The sequence below is a fragment of the Malania oleifera genome, chromosome 7 (genome assembly GCF_029873635.1).
Source record: "Malania oleifera isolate guangnan ecotype guangnan chromosome 7, ASM2987363v1, whole genome shotgun sequence".
NCBI classification, from domain to species: Eukaryota; Viridiplantae; Streptophyta; class Magnoliopsida; order Santalales; family Ximeniaceae; genus Malania; species Malania oleifera.
This window is the reverse complement of record NC_080423.1, coordinates 52,185,932-52,206,845: the sequence shown is the minus strand read 5'-3', so window position 1 is coordinate 52,206,845 and position 20,914 is coordinate 52,185,932. Positions and strand designations below refer to the sequence as shown.

The 20,914-nt window shown below is 35.9% G+C and overlaps 1 protein-coding gene across 1 annotated transcript in view; it reads right to left on the bottom strand.

Moving 5' to 3' along the window:
• LOC131159803 (protein LSD1) overlaps positions 1-20,914 on the bottom strand; it is a 43,297-nt gene that overhangs the window by 392 nt on the left and 21,991 nt on the right. Inside the window, exons 3-6 of the mRNA XM_058114975.1 lie at positions 14,968-15,078; positions 13,838-13,950; positions 234-314; positions 92-145 (exon numbers count right to left, since the gene is read on the bottom strand). Of these exons, the coding sequence (XP_057970958.1) occupies positions 92-145; positions 234-314; positions 13,838-13,950; positions 14,968-15,078 (359 nt within the window). The remainder of the gene's footprint in view (positions 1-91; positions 146-233; positions 315-13,837; positions 13,951-14,967; positions 15,079-20,914) is intronic.

Here is a 20,914-nt window from a genome sequence, read left to right as displayed (position 1 = left end):
CCAGAGTCATGTAAGGACATTTATTTGTATAGCTTGAAGTATGAAATTGTTTGATAACCCAAAAAGGAAGAACATGGTCAGAAAGACTTACCAATTTACCACTTTCATCAACCGACATAGGATTCTCCACAACAACAGTTTGGCTCTGTAGCAGATACAAATGGCAGTCCCAGAAAAAGTTAAGTTTGTGTAAAAACTATGCAAAAGAGAAAAAAAGAAAATTCAAAACATACTGTTGAAGTTGAAGGCATTGATGCAGATATAGCTGTCCCATTAGGTCTATGCACAGGGATTGAGACCCTCGCATTACCCACCTGCATTTAAACAATGCCATAGCAATATTAGTACCTTAACCCAATCACCAGCTAAAACATAAGAAATCAGTGGCAGAGGATGCCAAAAAAAAGTCACGAAAAAAATGTATTAGCACTATAACACTTCAGATGTGTAGATATATTGCGATGTGTTTGGTTTTGTTGATTTGTGACTACTGACCTAGCTTCCCTTCTACATGTAAAATAGTAATGTTGGAGTCGTCTGTAGACAGTACTGGAGAAAAGAAGGTTACAACATAAATGAAATTTTGATATTAGATGTTTGTGCAGGTCTATGTTATTTTTATGTTACTTGTAAATGAGACGTGGGCACAACTTGGAAATCCCTTACACACCCTGAACAGTCGTTTTAACATAAGAGTACTAAGAAACATTCTTCATAATTAAAATTAGGAATCATGGGCATTCATGATCAAACCAATTAATGAAATGCAACATGTTCCCTGAAGCAACACCTTAACCAGTGTCCCTTGGGCATTAGCTAACAAAAGCCTCTTAGGCTCTAAGTACTCCAGAGCTCTATCCTATACCTTGGATGAATTATATTTTACACACAGATCTCTTCAGAGCATGCACATTATAACACGAACACTATGCTGGAATGGAAACAAGGGTCTTAAAATTGTGCATCGAGCACATAGACCATTTGGTGACCCCTTTGGATCATCGATATTTAATTTTAGAACCCATCGCTCCTTGCCCATGCATTAAAGGCCACCGCCATGCGCTCATCCAATGGGTATTTGTACTCTCCTAGGGCTGTCTTTCTTGGTTAAAAAAGGTCTCGTGTCATCAAAAATACAAAAATATAGATCCCTTACATTTCTTACCAGACCAGACTCTTGAATGCTTGATTCTTAAGGGAAAGCAAAGCCTCATCTCCACCTCTCTCTATGAGAGAAGATCATCCTTCAGTCATTGCGGCTCACCAAAATGAGAGGTAGGTTGCTAAAGGGAGAGACCACCAGTGTGTAAAGATTTGAAGAAGATCACGAGCAGGTTCTTGACATGGGAAGAGATCGCCTAAGAAGAAGTGTCATAGATCTGAACAAGGTCGTTAAAGGGTCAACTAAGAAGGCAGAGCCTGCTGGAGTATGAGGACCTGGAGATGAACTGAAGCTGGTCAAAGATCTGAAGTGTTGTCAAAAATCTGAAGCAGCTCACAAGTGATATTACGTTTTTTATTAAAATAAATCCATGCCCCCTCTTCCCATAAAGCATACACCTTTTATGTGTAAAAATGCGCATTTTTAATCTTGAGGGGCGCCTAATACCAAATGGCAAACGCTTTGATTTCTGGATTTATAACTATGCCTTGTGGAATTTTTCATTCACCTCACCCTGAAGTGCACCTTAGGCAAGCCTCGTTAACACCTATTAAAACAGTAGTACATGCTAATCATTCAAAAGACTAAAATAAACTTGCTGCAAATTTTCAAATTTGTCTTCATATCAAACTTGTTGAAACAAATGCCAAACAAAATGTTTTGTATGATATGAGTTTATCCATAGTTAAAATAAAAATTAATGGTTGTAAAATTAACGTTGCAGATCAGTACAAGCTTTTCTTCAAAGATCCCAAGATTTGGAACAAAAATGAATATTTGATCACAATGCTACAGAGGATTCAATTCAACTTCTTCAAACATTCAATCATCAGTCTTCTTCCACTAATTATTAATAATTGAATGCAGTTTAAATTACCCAAAATATAGAGGGAGAACTCTATTCTCATCATCTTTTCCAATAATTAAACACAAGATACTGCAAGAGGCCTCTGCATCCATTGCATTCTGTTGCTGAAATATCAGACATATATCAGTTGGGCCTTCAAAGAACTAATCTGGACAAAATCACAGAGTTGCCTAGCTGGAGAAGTTTCCAAACTGTTGAAGATGAACATACGTTGGCTAACGATGGAGGAATTGATTGGAGAAGAAAAAACCCTCTTGAGTTAGCTGCAACGACTCTCTGCTATTCCATGAAAAGATTGCAAATGCATGATGGGAAATTTTTCCCTTTTCCTTTTATATGTGTATGTGTGCAGGAGATGCCTATCATGGAAGTGTGGAAGTTAGCTGGTTGGGGGAGGCAGGGCAGGGACCGGCCAGCTCTATCCCACATAAAAAGGATAAGTTTCATGTCCTAGTCTAATCCTATTCTTCATTCTCTTGTTCTCAACGCAAGCTAAGAAAGAATATCCAATTGTGTCCTGAGCTATGCAATGAAACAAGCATACCCTATTATGTATGGTCATCCCACCACCACCATAAATACCCCTGCTTTGTCATCCATGGGTGGGTAACTGTCCTCGATCTTTACCCATGTTCTCTATCTAGAACAAGGAAGCCATCTCACCCTTACCTCATTCCCCACCATATTAATTCTTCCATCACCCATACTTACTCCTTGTCACCCACTTTGCATTATCTTACTCCATTACTTGAGCTCCCAAGGATTGCTCAATCTTTTTCTTGGCCCCACTCTACTTCTCTCCCATTACGTGTACACTTCTCTACCTCGCCTACCCTTATTCAAGATCCCTGCTCTACACTCTCCAAACTTTGCATGATCTTTCCCAATCATGCATCTCTAGAGGCAAACACTGCACAACAACTCTGAACAAGGACATCAAAAATGAAAAATCAATGTACTTTTCTTCCCCAAGTACTCAAAAGTACAAATTAATTTCTGGAACATATAGTTAACAAAACTGTTGCTTTGGTTTTGCTTAATGATTCAACCATAGTTGTCAAATTGTGGAATTTGATTTGAATGTAGTAGGCAAATAGAAATATGCACAAATTGACAATGAATCTCAAGATTGCTGAATCTTACAATTAGTGAATTGATAAACATGCACATTTAAACCAACCCAAGTTGGCTTAGCAGAAAATCTTAAGAGACAATTTTGGGAAGATATGGAAAGTATTATTATACAAGGCATACCAAGGACTGAGAAAATATTTATAGGAGGAGATCTGAATGGACACGTTGAAAGAGATAATAAAAATTATGAAATAATACATAGAGGATATGGATATGGAAACAAAAATGAGTCTGGGGAGATGATCTTAGACTTTGCTATGTCATATGATTTTAGTATAATGAATACTTGCTTTAAGAAGAAAGAACACTTAATAACCTTTAAAAATGACAAAATATAAGTCAAATAGATTTTTTTTTAACTAGAAGGGTAGATCGTTTATCATGCAAGGATTGTAAAGTTATTCTAGGTGAAAGCCTAACCACACAACATAGAGTCTTAGTGTTAGATATATATATATATATATATATATATATATATATATATATTAAAAAATGGAAGAAAAATGATAAAATAAACCAGTGTAGGAGAGAACTAGATGGTGGAACCTAAAAGGAGAAAATATAATAAAATTTATAGATAAAATGATCAAAGATGGGGATTGGACCTTAGAGGATGGGATAGATACAAATACTCTTTGGAATAGATTAGCGAGCTCTATTAAAAAGATAGTAAAAGATATTTTAGGTGAATCAAGGGGACGATTCTCGAATAGCAAAGAGAGTTGGTGGTGAGATAAAGATGTACAAAAAATCATAAAGACAAAAAGAATTTGGTATAAAACATGGCAAAAATGTAGAAACAGAGATAACTTTGAAAAATATAAGGAGGTAAGAAAAGATGCAAAAAGGGCCGTTAGTGAAGCTAAATATAGATCATTTAATAGTTTGTATGATAGATTAGGTACAAAAGAAGGGGAAAGAGATATATTTAAAATTGCTAAAGCTAGAGAAAGGAAGAGTAAAAACTTAGGAAATGTAAAATGCATAAAAAGTGAGGATGATATTGTCTTGGTTAAGGACAAAGATATTAAAGAAAGATGGCGAAGTTACTTTAGTAAGTTGTTTAACAAAAACCAAATAGAAGGCTTAAACTTAGAATTGCCAAGTGAGGAAAAGACTAAAAATATAAGATTTATTCGCAAAATTAGAGTTAACAAAATTAAGTTTACACTAAAAAAGATGAAAAATGGGAAAGCTATGGGACCAGATAACATCCCAATTGAAGTTTGGAAATGCTTGGGTGATAACGGAATTATATGGTTAACTAATTTATTTAATACAATTGTAAAAACTAAGAAAATGGTAGATGAATGGAGGAAAAGCACTTTAATACCTATATACAAAAAGTAAAGGAGATATTCAAAATTGTAATAACTATCGTAGAATTAAACTTATGAGTCATACGATGAAACTATGGGAAAGGGTAGTTGAACAAAGATTAAGGTTAGAAACAAAGATCTCAGAAAATCAATTTGGTTTTATGCCTGAAAGATCTACCACAGAAGCTATTTATCTTTTAAAAAAATTAATGGAAAAGTTTAGGGAAAAGAAGAGGGACTTGCATATGATATTTATTGACCATGAGAATGCAAATAATAGGATACCTAGGGAAGTTCTATGGTGGGATTTAAGAAAAAAAGGGTGTATGTCGTAGGTATACCGATATCAATAAGGATATGTATGATGGAGTAATGACTAGTGTAAGGACTATAGATGGAGAAACTAGAGAATTTCCAATTACCATAGGTATACATCAAGGATCTGCTTTGAGTCCTTATCTTTTTGCTTTAGTGATGGACCAATTGACTAAGAGTATTCAAAAGGAGGTTCCATGGTGTATGTTGTTTGCAAATGATATTGTATTAATTGACGAAACTATGGACAAAGTAGAGGCTGCGTTAAAATTATGGGGAGAAGCTTTGGAATCTAGAGACTTTAGGACAACTAGAAATAAAACAGAATATATGAAATGTAATTTTAGTAATGATTAGGGGAATATTGGAGACAAAGTTAAACTTGATGATGAAGAAATAAATAGCACTTGTAGATTTCGATACTTTGAATCTATTATGCAAGCTGAATGAGAAATTGAAGATGATGTAATACATAGAATTAAAGCAGATTGGGCAAAATGGAGAAGTGCTTCAAGTGTGCTATGTGATCGTAGAATGCCCTTAAAATTGAAAGGGAAGTTTTATAGGACAGCTATAAGACCAGCTATGCTATATGGATCGGAATGTTGGGTGACGAAGAAACATAATATCCAAAAAGTAAAAGTTACCAAGATGAGAATGCTTAGATGGATGAGTGGTATAACACTGAAATATAAATTAAGGAATAAACATATTCGTGGTAAGTTAAGTGTAGCTCCTATAGAAGATAAGATAAGGGAGGGACGACTCAGATAGTATGAACACTTGCAACGTAGGCCTTATAGTGCACCTGTGAGGAAAAGTGACTTAGTTACTGTGGGGGGCAGTAGAAGGGGTAGGGGCAGACCTAAAATAACTTGGGAGGAGATAGTGAGTAAAGATTTAATATCCTTGAATCTATCAAAAGAAATGGTACATGATCGTATAAATTGGCGGAAAATAATTCATATATTCGACCCCACTTAGTGGGACTAAGGCTTGGTTTTTTTGTTGTTATCTAAACCAACCCAACAAACCTAACTAGTCACCAATCAAACCCAAACTATTTAAAAATCCAACAAAAAAAAAATCACTATTTTTTCATGCAAAAAAGCCTTAAAACCTTTTCCAAGGAGCTCTATAAAGTAGAATCAAATAAACAAAATCCTTCTACATTTAGAAGCTGTTTGGGATCACTATCAAAAATTATGCAAATGAATGTAATTCTCTTTTTTTTATGATGACAAAATTCTTTTCTTCTCTTTAAAGAACTTATGGGAACAAAAATCAAATATGAAAACCTCAAAACTAGAAACAGCAATTAAAAAATTAAAAAATGAGCAACATATTTGGTTAATATTTCTAAAACTAAAGCAAATGAAAAACCCAATTGAATGCATGTTCATTTTTGTACTTAAATCAAATAATAATTAAAAAATAGAAAGCAATCATAAATCTGTTAGTTACTGTATTTTTAAACTCACTTTTTAGTGCTAAGAACAATCTTATTGTACATAACAATTGAAAAAGGTAAAATATATTTTGATGTCTTTTTTTTTTTTTTTTTTTTTAAAAATTTGAAAAGTTCTATGAACATTTTTTTCATTCAATCATTTTAATTTTTATTTTTTTTTATCAATAGTTGTGTATAGAATGTTTTAATCCACAAAATGAAATTTGAATATTAAAGTATTGCACCAATAGAGCAAAATGACAAAGAAATAGAAAACTAGCAACGTAGATGAAGGCGTAACCACCGGTTTCTTCACTGTAATGCAACAAAAAAAAAAAAGGAAATGGACAAAAATGATACCAAACAGACCAAACTTTTTCTAAAGAGTGTAACAAGCACATTCTATATTTGATGAGTCTCCTCAGGAATAATTTATTTTCAAGCTAGAAGTCTTTCAATATGGAGACATTTTAATGACATGACATTTCAAAGATGAGCTACAATCACTTTTTTGATCATATGGTTTCTATGCATGCATAGATGATAGATGTGTGCTTATGTGTATTAGGGAACATCATCATTTTATTTTCATCAATAATTTTATTTTTGAGGTATGTTTTCTATCTCTGTGTGAGTGTGTGTGAGAGAGAGAGAGTGTGTGTGCGAGAGAGAGAGAGAGAGAGAGAGAGAGAAAGAATGTGTGCATGCACACACGTGTACGTTGCTCAGCAGATTTTTAGAGTTTGTGCTGAATCTTATGATTCAATTTGATTCTCTATTCATAACTCACAAAATTTAGATTCCATTTCATGATTCAAATCCATCATTTTGACAGCAATGGATTCAACAATTTTTAAGGATTGTAATGCTAAGATCACACCCCTAAGCCCTTGACACCAATTCTTCTTCTTCAAACATCAAAGACATGAAAAGTGGACTCAAAAATTTGACTGAAGAATAAATATGACTAACCAATTAGTTTTGTTAATGTAGAAATTGAATTTTTCCATCTGAGTGCACAAGAAGCAAATAGAAATACTCATTGAAAAGTGAAAACCAACTCATGGTCAAGTCCATGAATAAACCTAGGAGAAGAGAAAAATTTTTGATAGTTTGGAGGAATACTTCTAAGAACACTCAATGACTCAGCCACAATGCAGGAAAAATACATTAAGGTAATAAGGTTTAAATGTTTGAAGATATTCATAGGTGAAAGAAATGAATAGAGCAGATACTGACTGCTTGATTTAATAAAGATTATAGTAGTAGAGAAGATAATAAAGAAGATTAAGAAGAGAAGAGAGAGAGAGAGAGTGTGTGAGAGAGAGGAGAAAGAAATTTGAATGAGACCTTTCATAACAAAATGTATGATGAATTCCACACCTAATTTGGATTCAAATGGAATTCAGTAAGGCTTAGTGACGCACAAAATGCACCCAAATAACTCACAAGGATTAGCTTACTTTTAAAAGAATAAATAATAGCAATAACAGCAGCAGCAGCAGCAGTGATGACAACAATAATAATATGGCTACGATTATAGTGAGCAAAATTACCCTAGACACTTGCTCACATGCAAGGAAGACCCAAATAATTACATATATATCCTCGAGCCAAATTGACAAGAGTAAGGGGGAGAGTGAGAAGTGCATTGATCACATGAGCCAGAGTCGTGATTGCTTAAGGAAATTTTACCTTGTTGAACTGGGTTCAGCTACACATCTAGTGATTATATTCAGAAATATAAAATCAAATATTTTATGTCACTGAACAACCTCTCTCAATTCCCCATCTTATGAGAAATAACCTTGCCAGAGCTTTTAACTTGTTTATTTGCTCTTTCAACTGAAATGTCCACTGCGGTGATTACAATTGCCAGGGAACCAATTAAATCAGTTTTAGTGATGATTCATTCCTTTTTTTTGTACTTCGTGAATATCAAAAATAAGAACTACATAATAGAACCATTTCCAATTGCAGTATCTAACAATGGGCTATCAAATTAAAAATAGAAAATAATCCAGTGTGAGTATAACTAACTGCACAACAAAGGCAACATACACAAGCAAGAGTGCCCTAATTTGACAACTCAGAAATCTTCTCAGATTTTCAGATGCCATGCATGCAAGCATTGTGCCTAAATGAATAATACTTTACGGCAAAGCATGCCACCACACTGGGGAAGGGGATAATACATATGATTGAAATGATATTATTATTTTATATATTAAAAGAGAAAGATGTTATTAGATGAAGAAAGAGTGTACAGTTGGAAGGATAAAAAATCCTTCAACAATACAGAAAAAACTAAAAAAAGAGAAAGAACAACCAAGACCATATGCTGCATCTAGTCCCACAGTAAAGAAACATTAAACCCCTTTCCAGTAAAAATACGCACATTCTGTTCGAATCATATCCCCCACTGAACAGCAAACACCACAAAATTCCAAAAACAACTCAACTCCTTACTCCTAAAACCTCTAAAAGAGATACCCAAATGATCTTCCAAAATCTCCAGACAAGCCAATCTTCTCCAGACATGCCAAATAACATGCTCAATAAGCCCCAAGTAAAAGAATAGTGTAGGATAGATGAGAAGAAGTCTCCAAACTGGGGATAATGCCTTGGAACTTGGAAGACCTACTCTGCAACAGATTGTTGGCATTAATTCTATTAAAAGCCACCAACCAATTGTTGTTTCTTAAACCCAAATGTGTTTAGCTTATTTGTAAAGGGCTTATGTGTATTTGGGGGTTGTTTTGTAGTATCTACATGACTATTTAGGAATTCTATTGTAATATCATGCATCTTTAAGGGTTTATGTGCAATTTCTTGTAAATGGAGCTTTCTTATAAATAGAGAATAAAATCCATGTGGAAGTTAGTTTCTTGATGAATTTGAATTGAAAGTGAACATGTGACCTCCCCATTGCATCTTTAAGGCTTTATGTGCAATTACTTGTAAATTGGGCTTTCTTATAAATAGAGTGTAAAAGCCATGTGGAAGTTACTTTTTGATGAATTTGAATTGAAAGTGAAGATGTCACTCCCTCATTGTATCTCCTTCCTCCTCTTCCCCCTCTCGTTTCCTAGGTTTCACTTCCAATTTATTGGCAGAAATTCTGATTGCTTTTCTACATCATTGCTCAATTCCTCTTTTCTGTTCTGCATCAGGTTTACAAGTGAAATAACTTGAATAATCCAAACCCCAAACCTGAACATCCCCCTCCTGTTTTAAAGTTGACAATCTTAAACCAGAGAAGGCAAAGAAGAGAGCTAGAACCTTCCTATCATTAAGATTTCTTCAAATATGAAAATCCCATGCATGAATATTACAACTAGAAATCAAAAAGGAAGAAATAACAGCATTATGACGCAGGAAAAGATGATGAATATGAGGAAACATAATAGATAAGGCAGAATACCCTGATCGGATATCCTCCAAAAAACGAAATGAGACCCCTCACCCAAATTATGTTTATAGAGCAAGATATGAATAAATGGTAACTTGTGAAGAGTCTCCAAGGGCTCTCATATGAACATCTAGTACCCAAACTAGCATCCCAGCCATTCTGCATGCCAAATTTACTTCTGAGATAACTCTGGCATAAGGAGCTCACCTCTAAGGGAAACCCCCAAATCATTTACCCAAAAGAGCCATGTTTTCAGACACTAACTTTCCAAGACTCAATCCACCCCTCTTCACACCTACAAACCACCTCCCAACTAACCAAATGATCCCTCTCCTCTCCTCCCACCAACCAAAGAAAATCCTTGAAAACGTTCTCATCTTCTTAGCCACCCCCAACAAGGATTCTAAACAAAGATAAATAGAAACAAAGGGATACTAGAGAAACATGCATGAATTAGGGTGATATGACCAACTGAAGAGGATAAAGCACCTTTCCACCCATCCAAACACCTAGCCACCTAAGTCACAACAAAATCCCAAAAGCCTAAAGATCTATGGTATTTTAACAGACTCTTTGTCTTGACATTATTATCACCAAACTGTAAATGAGACAACCATCCATTAACTGCCACCCCAATACCCCTCACAACCCCCTACACGCTGTCCTATCCATCAATCTACTCAAAGCATCCACCACAACAACAAATACGAACAGACAGCAGATCCCTTTGCCTCACACCCCTCAAATACCTAATCCAAGACTTAGGTTCCCATTAATAATCACTGAAAGATGCATTGTAGACACACCCCCATCCACAATCGCTACCTCTCACCAAACCCCTTTGGTAGAAATTTCCAACTAGCCTGATGGCATGCCTTTTTAATCAAACTTAAAAATAATCCCCTCCCCTTTTCCCACAACAAACATCCTCCACCATCTTACTAGCTACTATAAAATCTGTCAACCTGCAACCAGACTGAGAAATAGTATCACTTAACACTGAACTCAGCCTATGTGCAAGAACCTCAGTAATAATCTATTAAATAACGCTTACTAAGCTGATAGGAAGAAAATCCAACACCTTATTAACTCTTCTTAGGGACTAAAAAAAATTTTATAAACTAAGAAATTCATTAGGGAAGGCGAAGAATGGTACTACAAAAAGAAGAAAAAGAAAAAAGGAGAACAAGATGAAAAAATGATAAAAGTATAATTAAGATTTTTCCAAATAACCCCATCACAGAAAAACTCTTCCATGAATGAATCTCAGTGAAAAAGAACTCAGTAACCTCCTCCTCAATCAACCTAGCACCTTTAATTACCTCCACTTCCATAGATTCCAATTCTCTAACGAGGTCCTGTCCCATGTTACCACCAGCCAATCTAGGAAAATATTGACTAGTAATTGATATCCCTCACACATTTAAATTTAGTTTTCCCCCTCCAGCTCTACACTTCTTTAAGCAACATATCCTCAAGCTCAACTATAAAGAAACATACTTCACAGCCTGATCATCTGACCACTTCCCTACTTCCTCTTGCCTATCTAATAATATATCATTATCCCCTGAGAATATTAGCATTCTGGACCCTGAAATCACCAAACGACTTTTCTATTCCACTTTTTCAACCCCTCTTTCAAACTCTTTAGGTTTTTTACATAAACCTAAAACCCTCCTAACTTTAGAGAAGGCTCTGTCTAAGGCTCTCTAACCAGGAATGAAAGGAATGGTGATCTATACACAATTTATCAAAACAACCAGGATTAGACCCAACTAAACATTGCTAGACTCTAACAAGATAGGAAAAAAGATTGAAAAAAGGTCTAGACAGCACCTCTTGCGTAAGATTAGGAAATTCATCCTCCTACTCACAAATAGAAAACAAATCTATCCAAATGACTAGCTCCCCTCCTACTAAGCAAGAAAACAAAGCTGTCTCCAGATGAAGGTCTCTCAACCCACACTCCATACTTGACGTGAAACAAAGATCTGACAGATATCTAACAATGTTGACTTGAGAGAGAGTGTTAATGTGGCAGTAAATATATTTAGAGTATGTTTTTATTGTCTGGGGCTATTCATATCATAAGAGCATATTTTAATTATATATGTCAGGTCTAGAGAGGGAGCTATGACTCTCTCCTATGGCCTACAGTTCTCTCTCCTCTGCTCTTTCATCCACTAACAAATCTAGGTCTAGGTTTGTAAGGATCCCATAGATGTTTTTTTACTTACTTTTTTCAAAGGGTTTGGTGGGAGTAAAGACGCTAATTGTTTATGGAAGATGCTATCTTTGTTGCCTTTAGGGGCATTTGATTGGAATGGAATGAATGCAAGTTTAGACGAAGGCCTTTAACTTTATTCTTAGGATGGGATTCTTCTTCTTCTTCTTCAGCAAGATTGGCAGGCATTGTCGCCTCAATGTTGTTTCTGTTTGTTCTTTCTTTCTTATGTATTTATCACTTTGTTGACGGAAGATACTTAATCCTCTAGTTTTCATTTCTCAAATTTTGTCCCTCAATGAATTTTCTCATACCCAAAAAAAACTACTACTTTTATTTTCCTTGATGTAAATGTTAAGCATAAGAGGGTTGACTAAAAAAAATAGAAATAAAATACAGGCACATGAGCAAAATTCACCCCAGCTCAAGCCCCCCATTCCCCCTTCTCAAATCAGCACAAGTCGAGGTATTTGACTATTAATAATGCATGAATGAATGTATATACGAACTATATCAAGAAAACAATTGTATAGCAAGTACTGTTGCATCACAATCATACAAAAGCAAACAGCTTGGAGAAGCTCTGACAGGCTTTTTAGTGACGCAGATCTTTGAAGATAGTTGGGAGTACCTTCCACATGCAAGGGTTTAGGCCACACCAACTCCATTATAAAACCTTTTCATAGAAGAAGAAATTATAATGGAGTTTATGGTAATGAAGGCTGCACCATAAACTCCAAGCAATGTTGTTTTAGCTTTTGCTCTATCCATGAACTAGTATTGAACTTGACACTTTAATTGAGATCTAACACATTAAGTTCCCTATAATAACACCAAAAAACAAAAATAACAAGAAAGCCAACCAAACAAACAAACAAATTACCAATCACAGTAACATTTGGTGACACTTGTGACCAATATTCAAGTTCATAGGACTCGCTTTGACAGTCCTTTTCCTTTGCAAATAAAAACTAATAAATAAATAAAAATAAATAAAAAAAGAAGAATACAGTATGGCCAGTCTACAGTCAAGCCTAGAAATATGTTTTAGAACTCAAGTTGAAGTGGATACAAAACTCTAAAATCCATTCATACGCAATCATAGACTTAGAAGAGTAGGAGACTGGATCACATGCCCCACAATTATCTGTATTGCCAAGATTCAGATAGCCGTGACACCAACAGTATCCGATTGATTAACAACCTAAACATTTTAGCAGTCTTTGGCGACCATTGTGTTAATTTATCATCTTGATTGGTCAAGATATAGAGCTCCAGCCAACATTCTAATTGCTCAAATTCCACAAAAGACCCTTTATGGAAACAAAAAGCTTCCTAACCATTCTTCTCGCAGGAGATTAGAGGAAACTATATCTATATCATCAAAAAGAAATCCCTCCGCACAATGATACACGTGCATTATCGAATCCAGATTTACCAAAATCTAGAAGCATTCCTGTGTCCAGCCAAGATCAATCTAAACTGGAGGTTCATATTCTCACTCAATCATTTAAATAAATAGATCATAAGACTATCAAACATGTTGAGAGCATAAAGCAACATCATCACAAGACACCAGTCATATAAATCTGTTGTCCAATTCAAGCTGCAGCTCAAGTAAACCAAGAGTTATGTTCACCCATTATATATTGCAATGCATGTATCAGCAATTACAAGCTAAACTTTGATATGTGAATGCATAACGTATACAATGGATGAAAGAGATGAATGCCATGATTAGACAATCACAGAGAAATCTCCTCAATTTTCCAAAGTGTGGACAAAGAAGAGAAATTCATAAAATCAGGAGCCAAGGTCTCCCAATGCAGTGAGTAAAAGATTTTCAAAAGCAAAATGTAAGGTGTTTAAAAATTCTGGACTATATTAGAATCAAATTAATATTAAAATATAATTCCCTCAATTAAGAGATTAAGCAAAGTTAAGTATACTTACACCAACATTCGTAATGTAGTGACACACTGCACATTTTACTGATGGAGCTCCATATGGATACACAAGTGTTGTCCGGCAGCTCCCACAGTTAATGTGAGCAAACTGGTTGGGTGCTTTTCAGGAATAACCAGGAAAAAAGGAGCAACAAGCTAGTCAAAACAATAGAATACAAAAAAAGTACGAATAACTTAACCATATTGTGATGCAATTTGCAACCCAACAAAGTAGTGATACTAGAGAGATGACAATATGCCTGTGAAGGTGCATGTAGAGATTTCAAGAAAGATAACGAAGTATTTGCTGTATTAATTCTCGTCCTAGTGCATAAATATGGAACCAATAAAAAACAAAGAAAATTCAGATATAGGCTGCATCTATATTCCTAAAAACTTTTGCAGTGGCACCTAAGGCAGAGTTTTAATATTTGCTTTGAGAAAGCACAACTCTTTCTAAGATTAAATAAAGATGCTGATAATAAAGAAATAAACTAAGGTTTATTTATGAAAAACAAAGCGGATAAAGAGCTTTATTGGCCAATAGACAGATTGGTAATTGCCCGTTTCACCCTTAAATTTTAAACAATAAAAGTAACTAAAAAAGAATCCTACGCATGCATGGCCATGGTAAAGAATACTTCTTGTTCAAGCTCAGAATATAGCCATCAAAATAGGCATTTAAAAGATCGAAATTTTTAAAGTCAGCAAGCAAAACCAATACCAAAAGATTAAAAAAAAAATAATATTAATAAGAGAAAAGAAAAGAATAAGAGAAATAACTAAACATAAATTCCGTTCAGTTTTGGAACTTATTTTGGTTTTTTGGTAAGTTTTCAGTACTACCACATTAGTCATTTGTCCACTTTCTTTCTTTAATGAAGAAAATACGTCATGATGTTCAGATACAGTTCAACCAAAAAAGGGAAAATTTGGAAATAATGCTTGTTGGCAAAAGGGATCCCCGCAACAAACTATTTCATCGTGCAGTACAGTCAGCACACATGATTCTTCACTTTGCTAACTTAAATATACAGCAGATAGGATAAAGTGTACGTTGCAAATCACGACTTGCTCATGGCATAATACAGGGACTAATAGTCTCGCAATATGCAAACAAAAAGGCAAATACCATACCTGGTGTAAGGTTCACCGTGTGACAGCAAGAGCATCTGACACTTGTTGCCCCTCGAGCATACATTAGATATGTACGGCAATGTCCACATATAAGTTGAGACATATCTGATCCTGCAGATGCATTGGACTAAATTACGAAAACAAGCACTAAAACACTAAAAAAAAAACACTGGACTCTGTTAATATATGCTCATTGACTAGAAGCTAATGTTAATATGTATACTGCCAATATTTGCCCTCACGAGTCATTTCTCAATGCCCTTGCAAGCATCCATTTTGGAGGGGTCACAAGGACTGGATGAGGAAGAGTAGCAGCAGACACCGACGATGGGTGCAATGCAATTACTCAACATGTTGGATAGGCAGATGAAAGAACCCACAATTTCCCAACCTAAAAGTTAATGTTTGAGGATCAATGGATCAATAGGAAGAGCACCCATGCTATTGTGGATATGAAGGCTACTCACAATTTTGTCTCACAATGTGAGGAGCAGAGACTCAACTTGAAGCTGGATAAGGACTAAGGATACAGAAACGGTTAACTCCACAACCCAATCTACAATAGGAGTAGCTATGAAGCATGGTCAGCAGGCAAGACATGCAAAAATGGACAATTTTCAAGTAATATTTGGAGTAGAATTAAGAGACTATGGTGGTTCCACTGAAGTTGAGTGGTTCCCTTTGCTTAATTGGTGATCACCCTTGCATGGTTCAAGCTACGATGAAGAAAGGATACGATGAGAAGTTCCTCTCTACAATGCAATCGGACAAGAGATTGAGAAGGTGTGAACCAACATATCTCACTTCATTGGTGGTGGATGAAGACATAAGACAAAAGCTGGTGTGCACTGCCATCCAAGATGTTATTGAAGGATTCTCAAGTTGTAATGTCAAACAATCTATCAAATAACTTGCCCCAACAACGAAGTGTAAAGCATAAGACCAAGTTGTTACCAAGGGGCCATTACTGATGGCGCTTCAAGAATTAACAGAATAACAAAAACAACTTGATGAGTTATAGGAAGAGAGTTAAGTATGACCTTCCAAAGTACTGTTCAGAGTACTGGTATTGTTTCAGAGGAAACATGATGAGAGCATACAGACGTGTGTGGACTACCACATGCTTAACAGAATTACTGTGCACAACAAGCATCCCATTCCAATAATTGTTGATTTATCAACTAAGTCATACCAAGTACTTTATCATACTTGACTTGTCTACGACAGCACGAGCTAGTGAGTTGAAGACTACTTGTTTGACATGGTATAAGGCTTATGAATTTCTAGTGATGTCTGCGCCAAATTTGATGGATCAAGTGTTTTCACGACTACCTCAACAAGCTTGTCATGATATACCTTGGCAACATTGTTATCTATAGTTTTACTTGCATCAGGAGCATATAGGGAATGTGTTCAACAAGTTCGATAGGTTCAATAGGCTAAAGGAAAATGGCCTATATGTGAAGAAGAAGAAATGCTCTTCCGCTCAAAAGAGTATTAAGTTGCTAGGTCATGTGATTGAACAAGGTCATATTCAGATCAATATAGAGAATAGAGTTTTTCAAGATTGGAAGGTCCCAACAACAGTCAAGGAGCTACATTCCTTTCTCTAACTAGCCTACTATTACCAAAAATTCATTGAGGGTACTCAAGGAGGAATGTCTTAATAACTAAATTGTTAAAAAAAGGTCATGGATGGAATTGAACGCAAGCTTTCCAGGAAGTCTTTGACAAGTTGAAGGAAGCCATAATGAAGGATCTGGACTATCTGATACTTACTCTTTCACACACATGAAGCCCTTCAAAGTATAGACAGATGCAACCGATTATGCCCTTGTGGAGTCTTAATAGAAGAGGTATTGCATATGAATCATAATCTTAGTGAAGTTGAACAAAAGCACACAACTCGTGAGAAGGAGATGTTTGTAATGATCCATTGTCTTTAAGTGTGGTAGCCTACTTGGATCTCTAAGTTTGTGATGAAGACAACCTTTATTACCCATTTCTTCACAGCCTTATCTCTCCTTGGCAAGAATTCCTAGCAAAGTTTGACTTCTTCAAGCACAAGGCAGGCCAATTGAACCAAGTCACATATGTGTTGTGCAATAAAGTCAAGCTTGCGACCCTAACACACTTGATAGCAATACCACAACAATGCAAAGTGCATTAAGGAGAACCTTGTCAAAGATCCATTCAAAACCTCATGAAGTTGGTAGAAAAGTGCAAAGCACGCCTATTGTGGTCAAAAAATGGTTTACTGTCGATGCATAGTAACTGCCTATTGTTTCTCGAGCAAGTGACCTAAGGAAGAAAAAGTTGCAAGAAGGTCATGACATCATATGGGCAAGACACCTAGGATGGCACTAGACTTTGGCATTGTTGAAGCAAAGGTAATATTAGTGACAAATGCAAAATAAGGTGATTGAGCATACCTAAACCTTTCTCAGTGCCAACCAGACAAAATGGAATGAACACGCATGGGTGTTGGAGCCTTTTCAAGTGCTAATGAGACCATGAGAGAGTGTGTCACTTGAATTCATAAACAACCTACCAAAGTCCAGAAATGGGGCATATACTTGTAGTTATAGACAAGTTTTTGAAGCTAATGTACCACTCAACAGAAAAGATAGCAAAATTGTTCTTCAAAGTATTATGGTGTTCCCAAAGACATATACCAGAACTTCTATTCATAACTTTTCATAATCATCGGTTCACAGGTTAACATCTCCTCAAGCTATCATCCGCATTTCGATGGTAGAGATTTAGCTACTAAGGGAGTACTTGCGTCATTTCCTCACTGCCAATAAAAAGAATTAGGTGCAACTACTCGATGTATCTCAGTTCTATTTCAACAGCCAAAAAGACCAATAATCAACAAGCCTAACCAATGGATGTAGGAAAGAGTTCAAGAGCATACATCTTCACCAAAGAATGGAGATAGAATGCAAAGATTGCCCAAACATACCTAGAGAAAATTCCAAGCGAATGAAGTGAGCACCTTGGTAGACGAATGTTGCAGCTCAATGTGAGGAGACTCAATCTTATTAAGCTCCATCCATAACAGATTAAGTCACTATGCAATCAAGAATATCGAGAAACAAGACTACTTTGCAACAATCCTATCTAGGCCAAGGCCGAAAAGGCCTCTTACAAGTTGAATCAACTTGGATGAACCTCAAGCCATTCATCGCCGACACTAAAAGCTTAATCCCAATACAATGAACCAGTGCACCACTGAGGACCTCGCAACCCAATAAATTGGAAGTTAAAGAAATTCTTGAAGAGTACATGTCATCAAGGCAACAACAACATGAGTTATTAGTGAAGTAAAAGGGCCTCAAAGATGAATAATAAATCATCTTGATGTCAGCAAAAGACATGCAACTATTTATGGACAAAGATGAAGAGTACTTAGCATTGAGTCATGAGGATGTTGGCCATGTGCACATTGGGTGGCAAACCATCGTGTAAATACTAGTTTAGGTTTCAATCTTTGGGCAAAGTAATGCCTTAGTTAGAAGGGGAGAGTATCGACTCCATGATAGTATTGATGTTTGCTATGAGATTAGCCTATAAAGCTCATTAGGGGTGTGCGTTCATTAATCATTTTTTAACTCACTAGCAATTATAAACATATTTAGCCTACTTGCCTCCTTCGTTAAACACATGATGCGTTGCTTTACAGTTTACCACTTGACTCATGCTTACTTATTGCTTCTACATAATTTGTATTGTTGTGAACTTGTTCATGTGGTGATCCCGCAGTTTATTTTCGGCTAACTAGTTAAGCTGGTGTGCTACAACTAGTGCCAAATGACCCTTCACACGGTGTGAGGTGTTCGGCTTGTGACATATGGGATGGAGATGGGTTGGAATAATGTCTACTATAGTAGCAAAAGAGGGACTCACGGCCGGCTCTTGCACCAATTGATGTAGGACAGCTACTAGGGGTGTACAAAATTTACTTAAATACCGAAAACTGCACCAAAACCGAACCATATTAAACTATAGTTTGGTCTTTTGGTTTTTGGTTTCAGTCACAGTTTCTAAATATTTGTAAAATAGGTTTTCGAGGATTCAGTTTCAGTTTTTTCATAAAACCAAACTGAAAAAAATATATATATATATATTCTTATTAATTAATAACTTTTATATATATATATATATATAAATATATATATTTTTTAATAACCCAGGGACAGCCACCATCGTGCCGCTTTGGACACTATGGTGCAGCATCAAAGCCAGGGGGTGAAAGCCGCCCGCCCATTGACGCACCCCTGGTAATTCACCGGCATAATGTCATTAGACAATGTTTTATTTAAGTCTTTAAATTACCTATTGCTTCATGGACAAATGACGTGTTGGTCAATTGAACACGTAGGGGAAGGGGGCTTATATAGAAAGAAGGGAGGCCTAGGAAGACGTCCATCTTCTAATGTGGGAAATGGGAATTGAGAGTTAAAGTGGGGGAGAGTCAGTGCGAGCTACAGACTGCATGCTTGATTGATTGGGAGAAGTCATCTCACATTGAAAAAACACAAGAAAACGTCAGCCCCAAATTGCTTATAAAAGCTATTGCCCCAGGTGTCTCCTCTTTGTCCCAGCCTGCGGGCCTGCTTGCCTCAATGGGCTTCATTAAAATTAAATTATAATTCTTCATCTTATGCCTGCTTGCTTTTGCGTACCTACCTGCATTCCTCTTTCTAAGCCATGCTAAAGGGCTCAGCTGAAATTAAAAAATATTTTACCACCTTCAGTAATTATAGACCTTATCAATTTCCTGTTCAAAAGCAGGACCAAACCAGATAACCAAAAAACTGTGAATCAGAGAAACTGATGCTTTCAGTTCAATGTCAGTTTTTTATTTTGATAAACTGATTTTTTGGTTCAGTTTTTGATTTAGCCTCAAGCTAAACCACAGTGAACCAATTACACCCCCAATGGCTACAGAGAAAGAGAATAGATAGAAAAGTTAAAGGATTAGACAAAAGAAAACAGCAGAGAAGTGAGAAAAACTGAGATAAAAGAATAGAAAGAGAAAACAAGGAGAAGAAGAAACAATAAGGAAGAAGAGACATGAGAAAAATGCGAGAATCAAACATGATGGAGAGAGGGAAAGCGACAGTCATGAGAGCAAGAAACACAAAACTCAATTAATCACCAAAAGCTAATTATTCTTAGATCATATGCCAATATTTATAGGCAATAAAAAATCATAAATATAGAACTATCAAAATTATGAAATAACCCCAAAACGATTAAATATCAAAATAAAACCCACAAAATAACTCAACAAAACAACCCTAAATTATTCCCAAGGTATCACATATTCCAAACAAAGAGAAATCCCTCAATTTTAGATCTTAAGAGTAGAATATAAAGGTTAGAGATTTTCTCCTTATTGCCTTTTTGTCCAACTTTAAAGTTATCAACAAGGCCAAAATCAGGAACATAGGTCAACATTCTGCTGAGGTTCTCCATGACCAAGACAAACAAAAGAGGACAGCGGATTCCCTTCTCCAAGGTGATTGGAGGATTTAAAGAACTCAATGGAGGAAACATTGATGATAATTGAAAAGCTTGAGGGAATGAGATATCTTTTTAATCCATATATGCCACTGTTCTCAATAACCCATTCTATCCATGACATAAAAACATAAAGGTCTCCACAAACAGAGATTCAAAGCCTTTTCCATAAGGAGTTTGCAGGTCACCCACTTCCTTCCCTGTTGATGTAAGAACCAACCACCTCATTTACCACTAAGGTGGCACCTATAATTTGCTACCCCTCCACAAAAGAATTCTGATATGGTCCAACTACATCACCTCTCACCTTTTTTAAGTAGAGGCTAACACCTTGGGGATGAGCTTGTATACGCTCCCAACAAAATCTGTTGGCCGGAAGTCTTTGATATCGTACACCTTTTAGAAATCAAAGCAACAA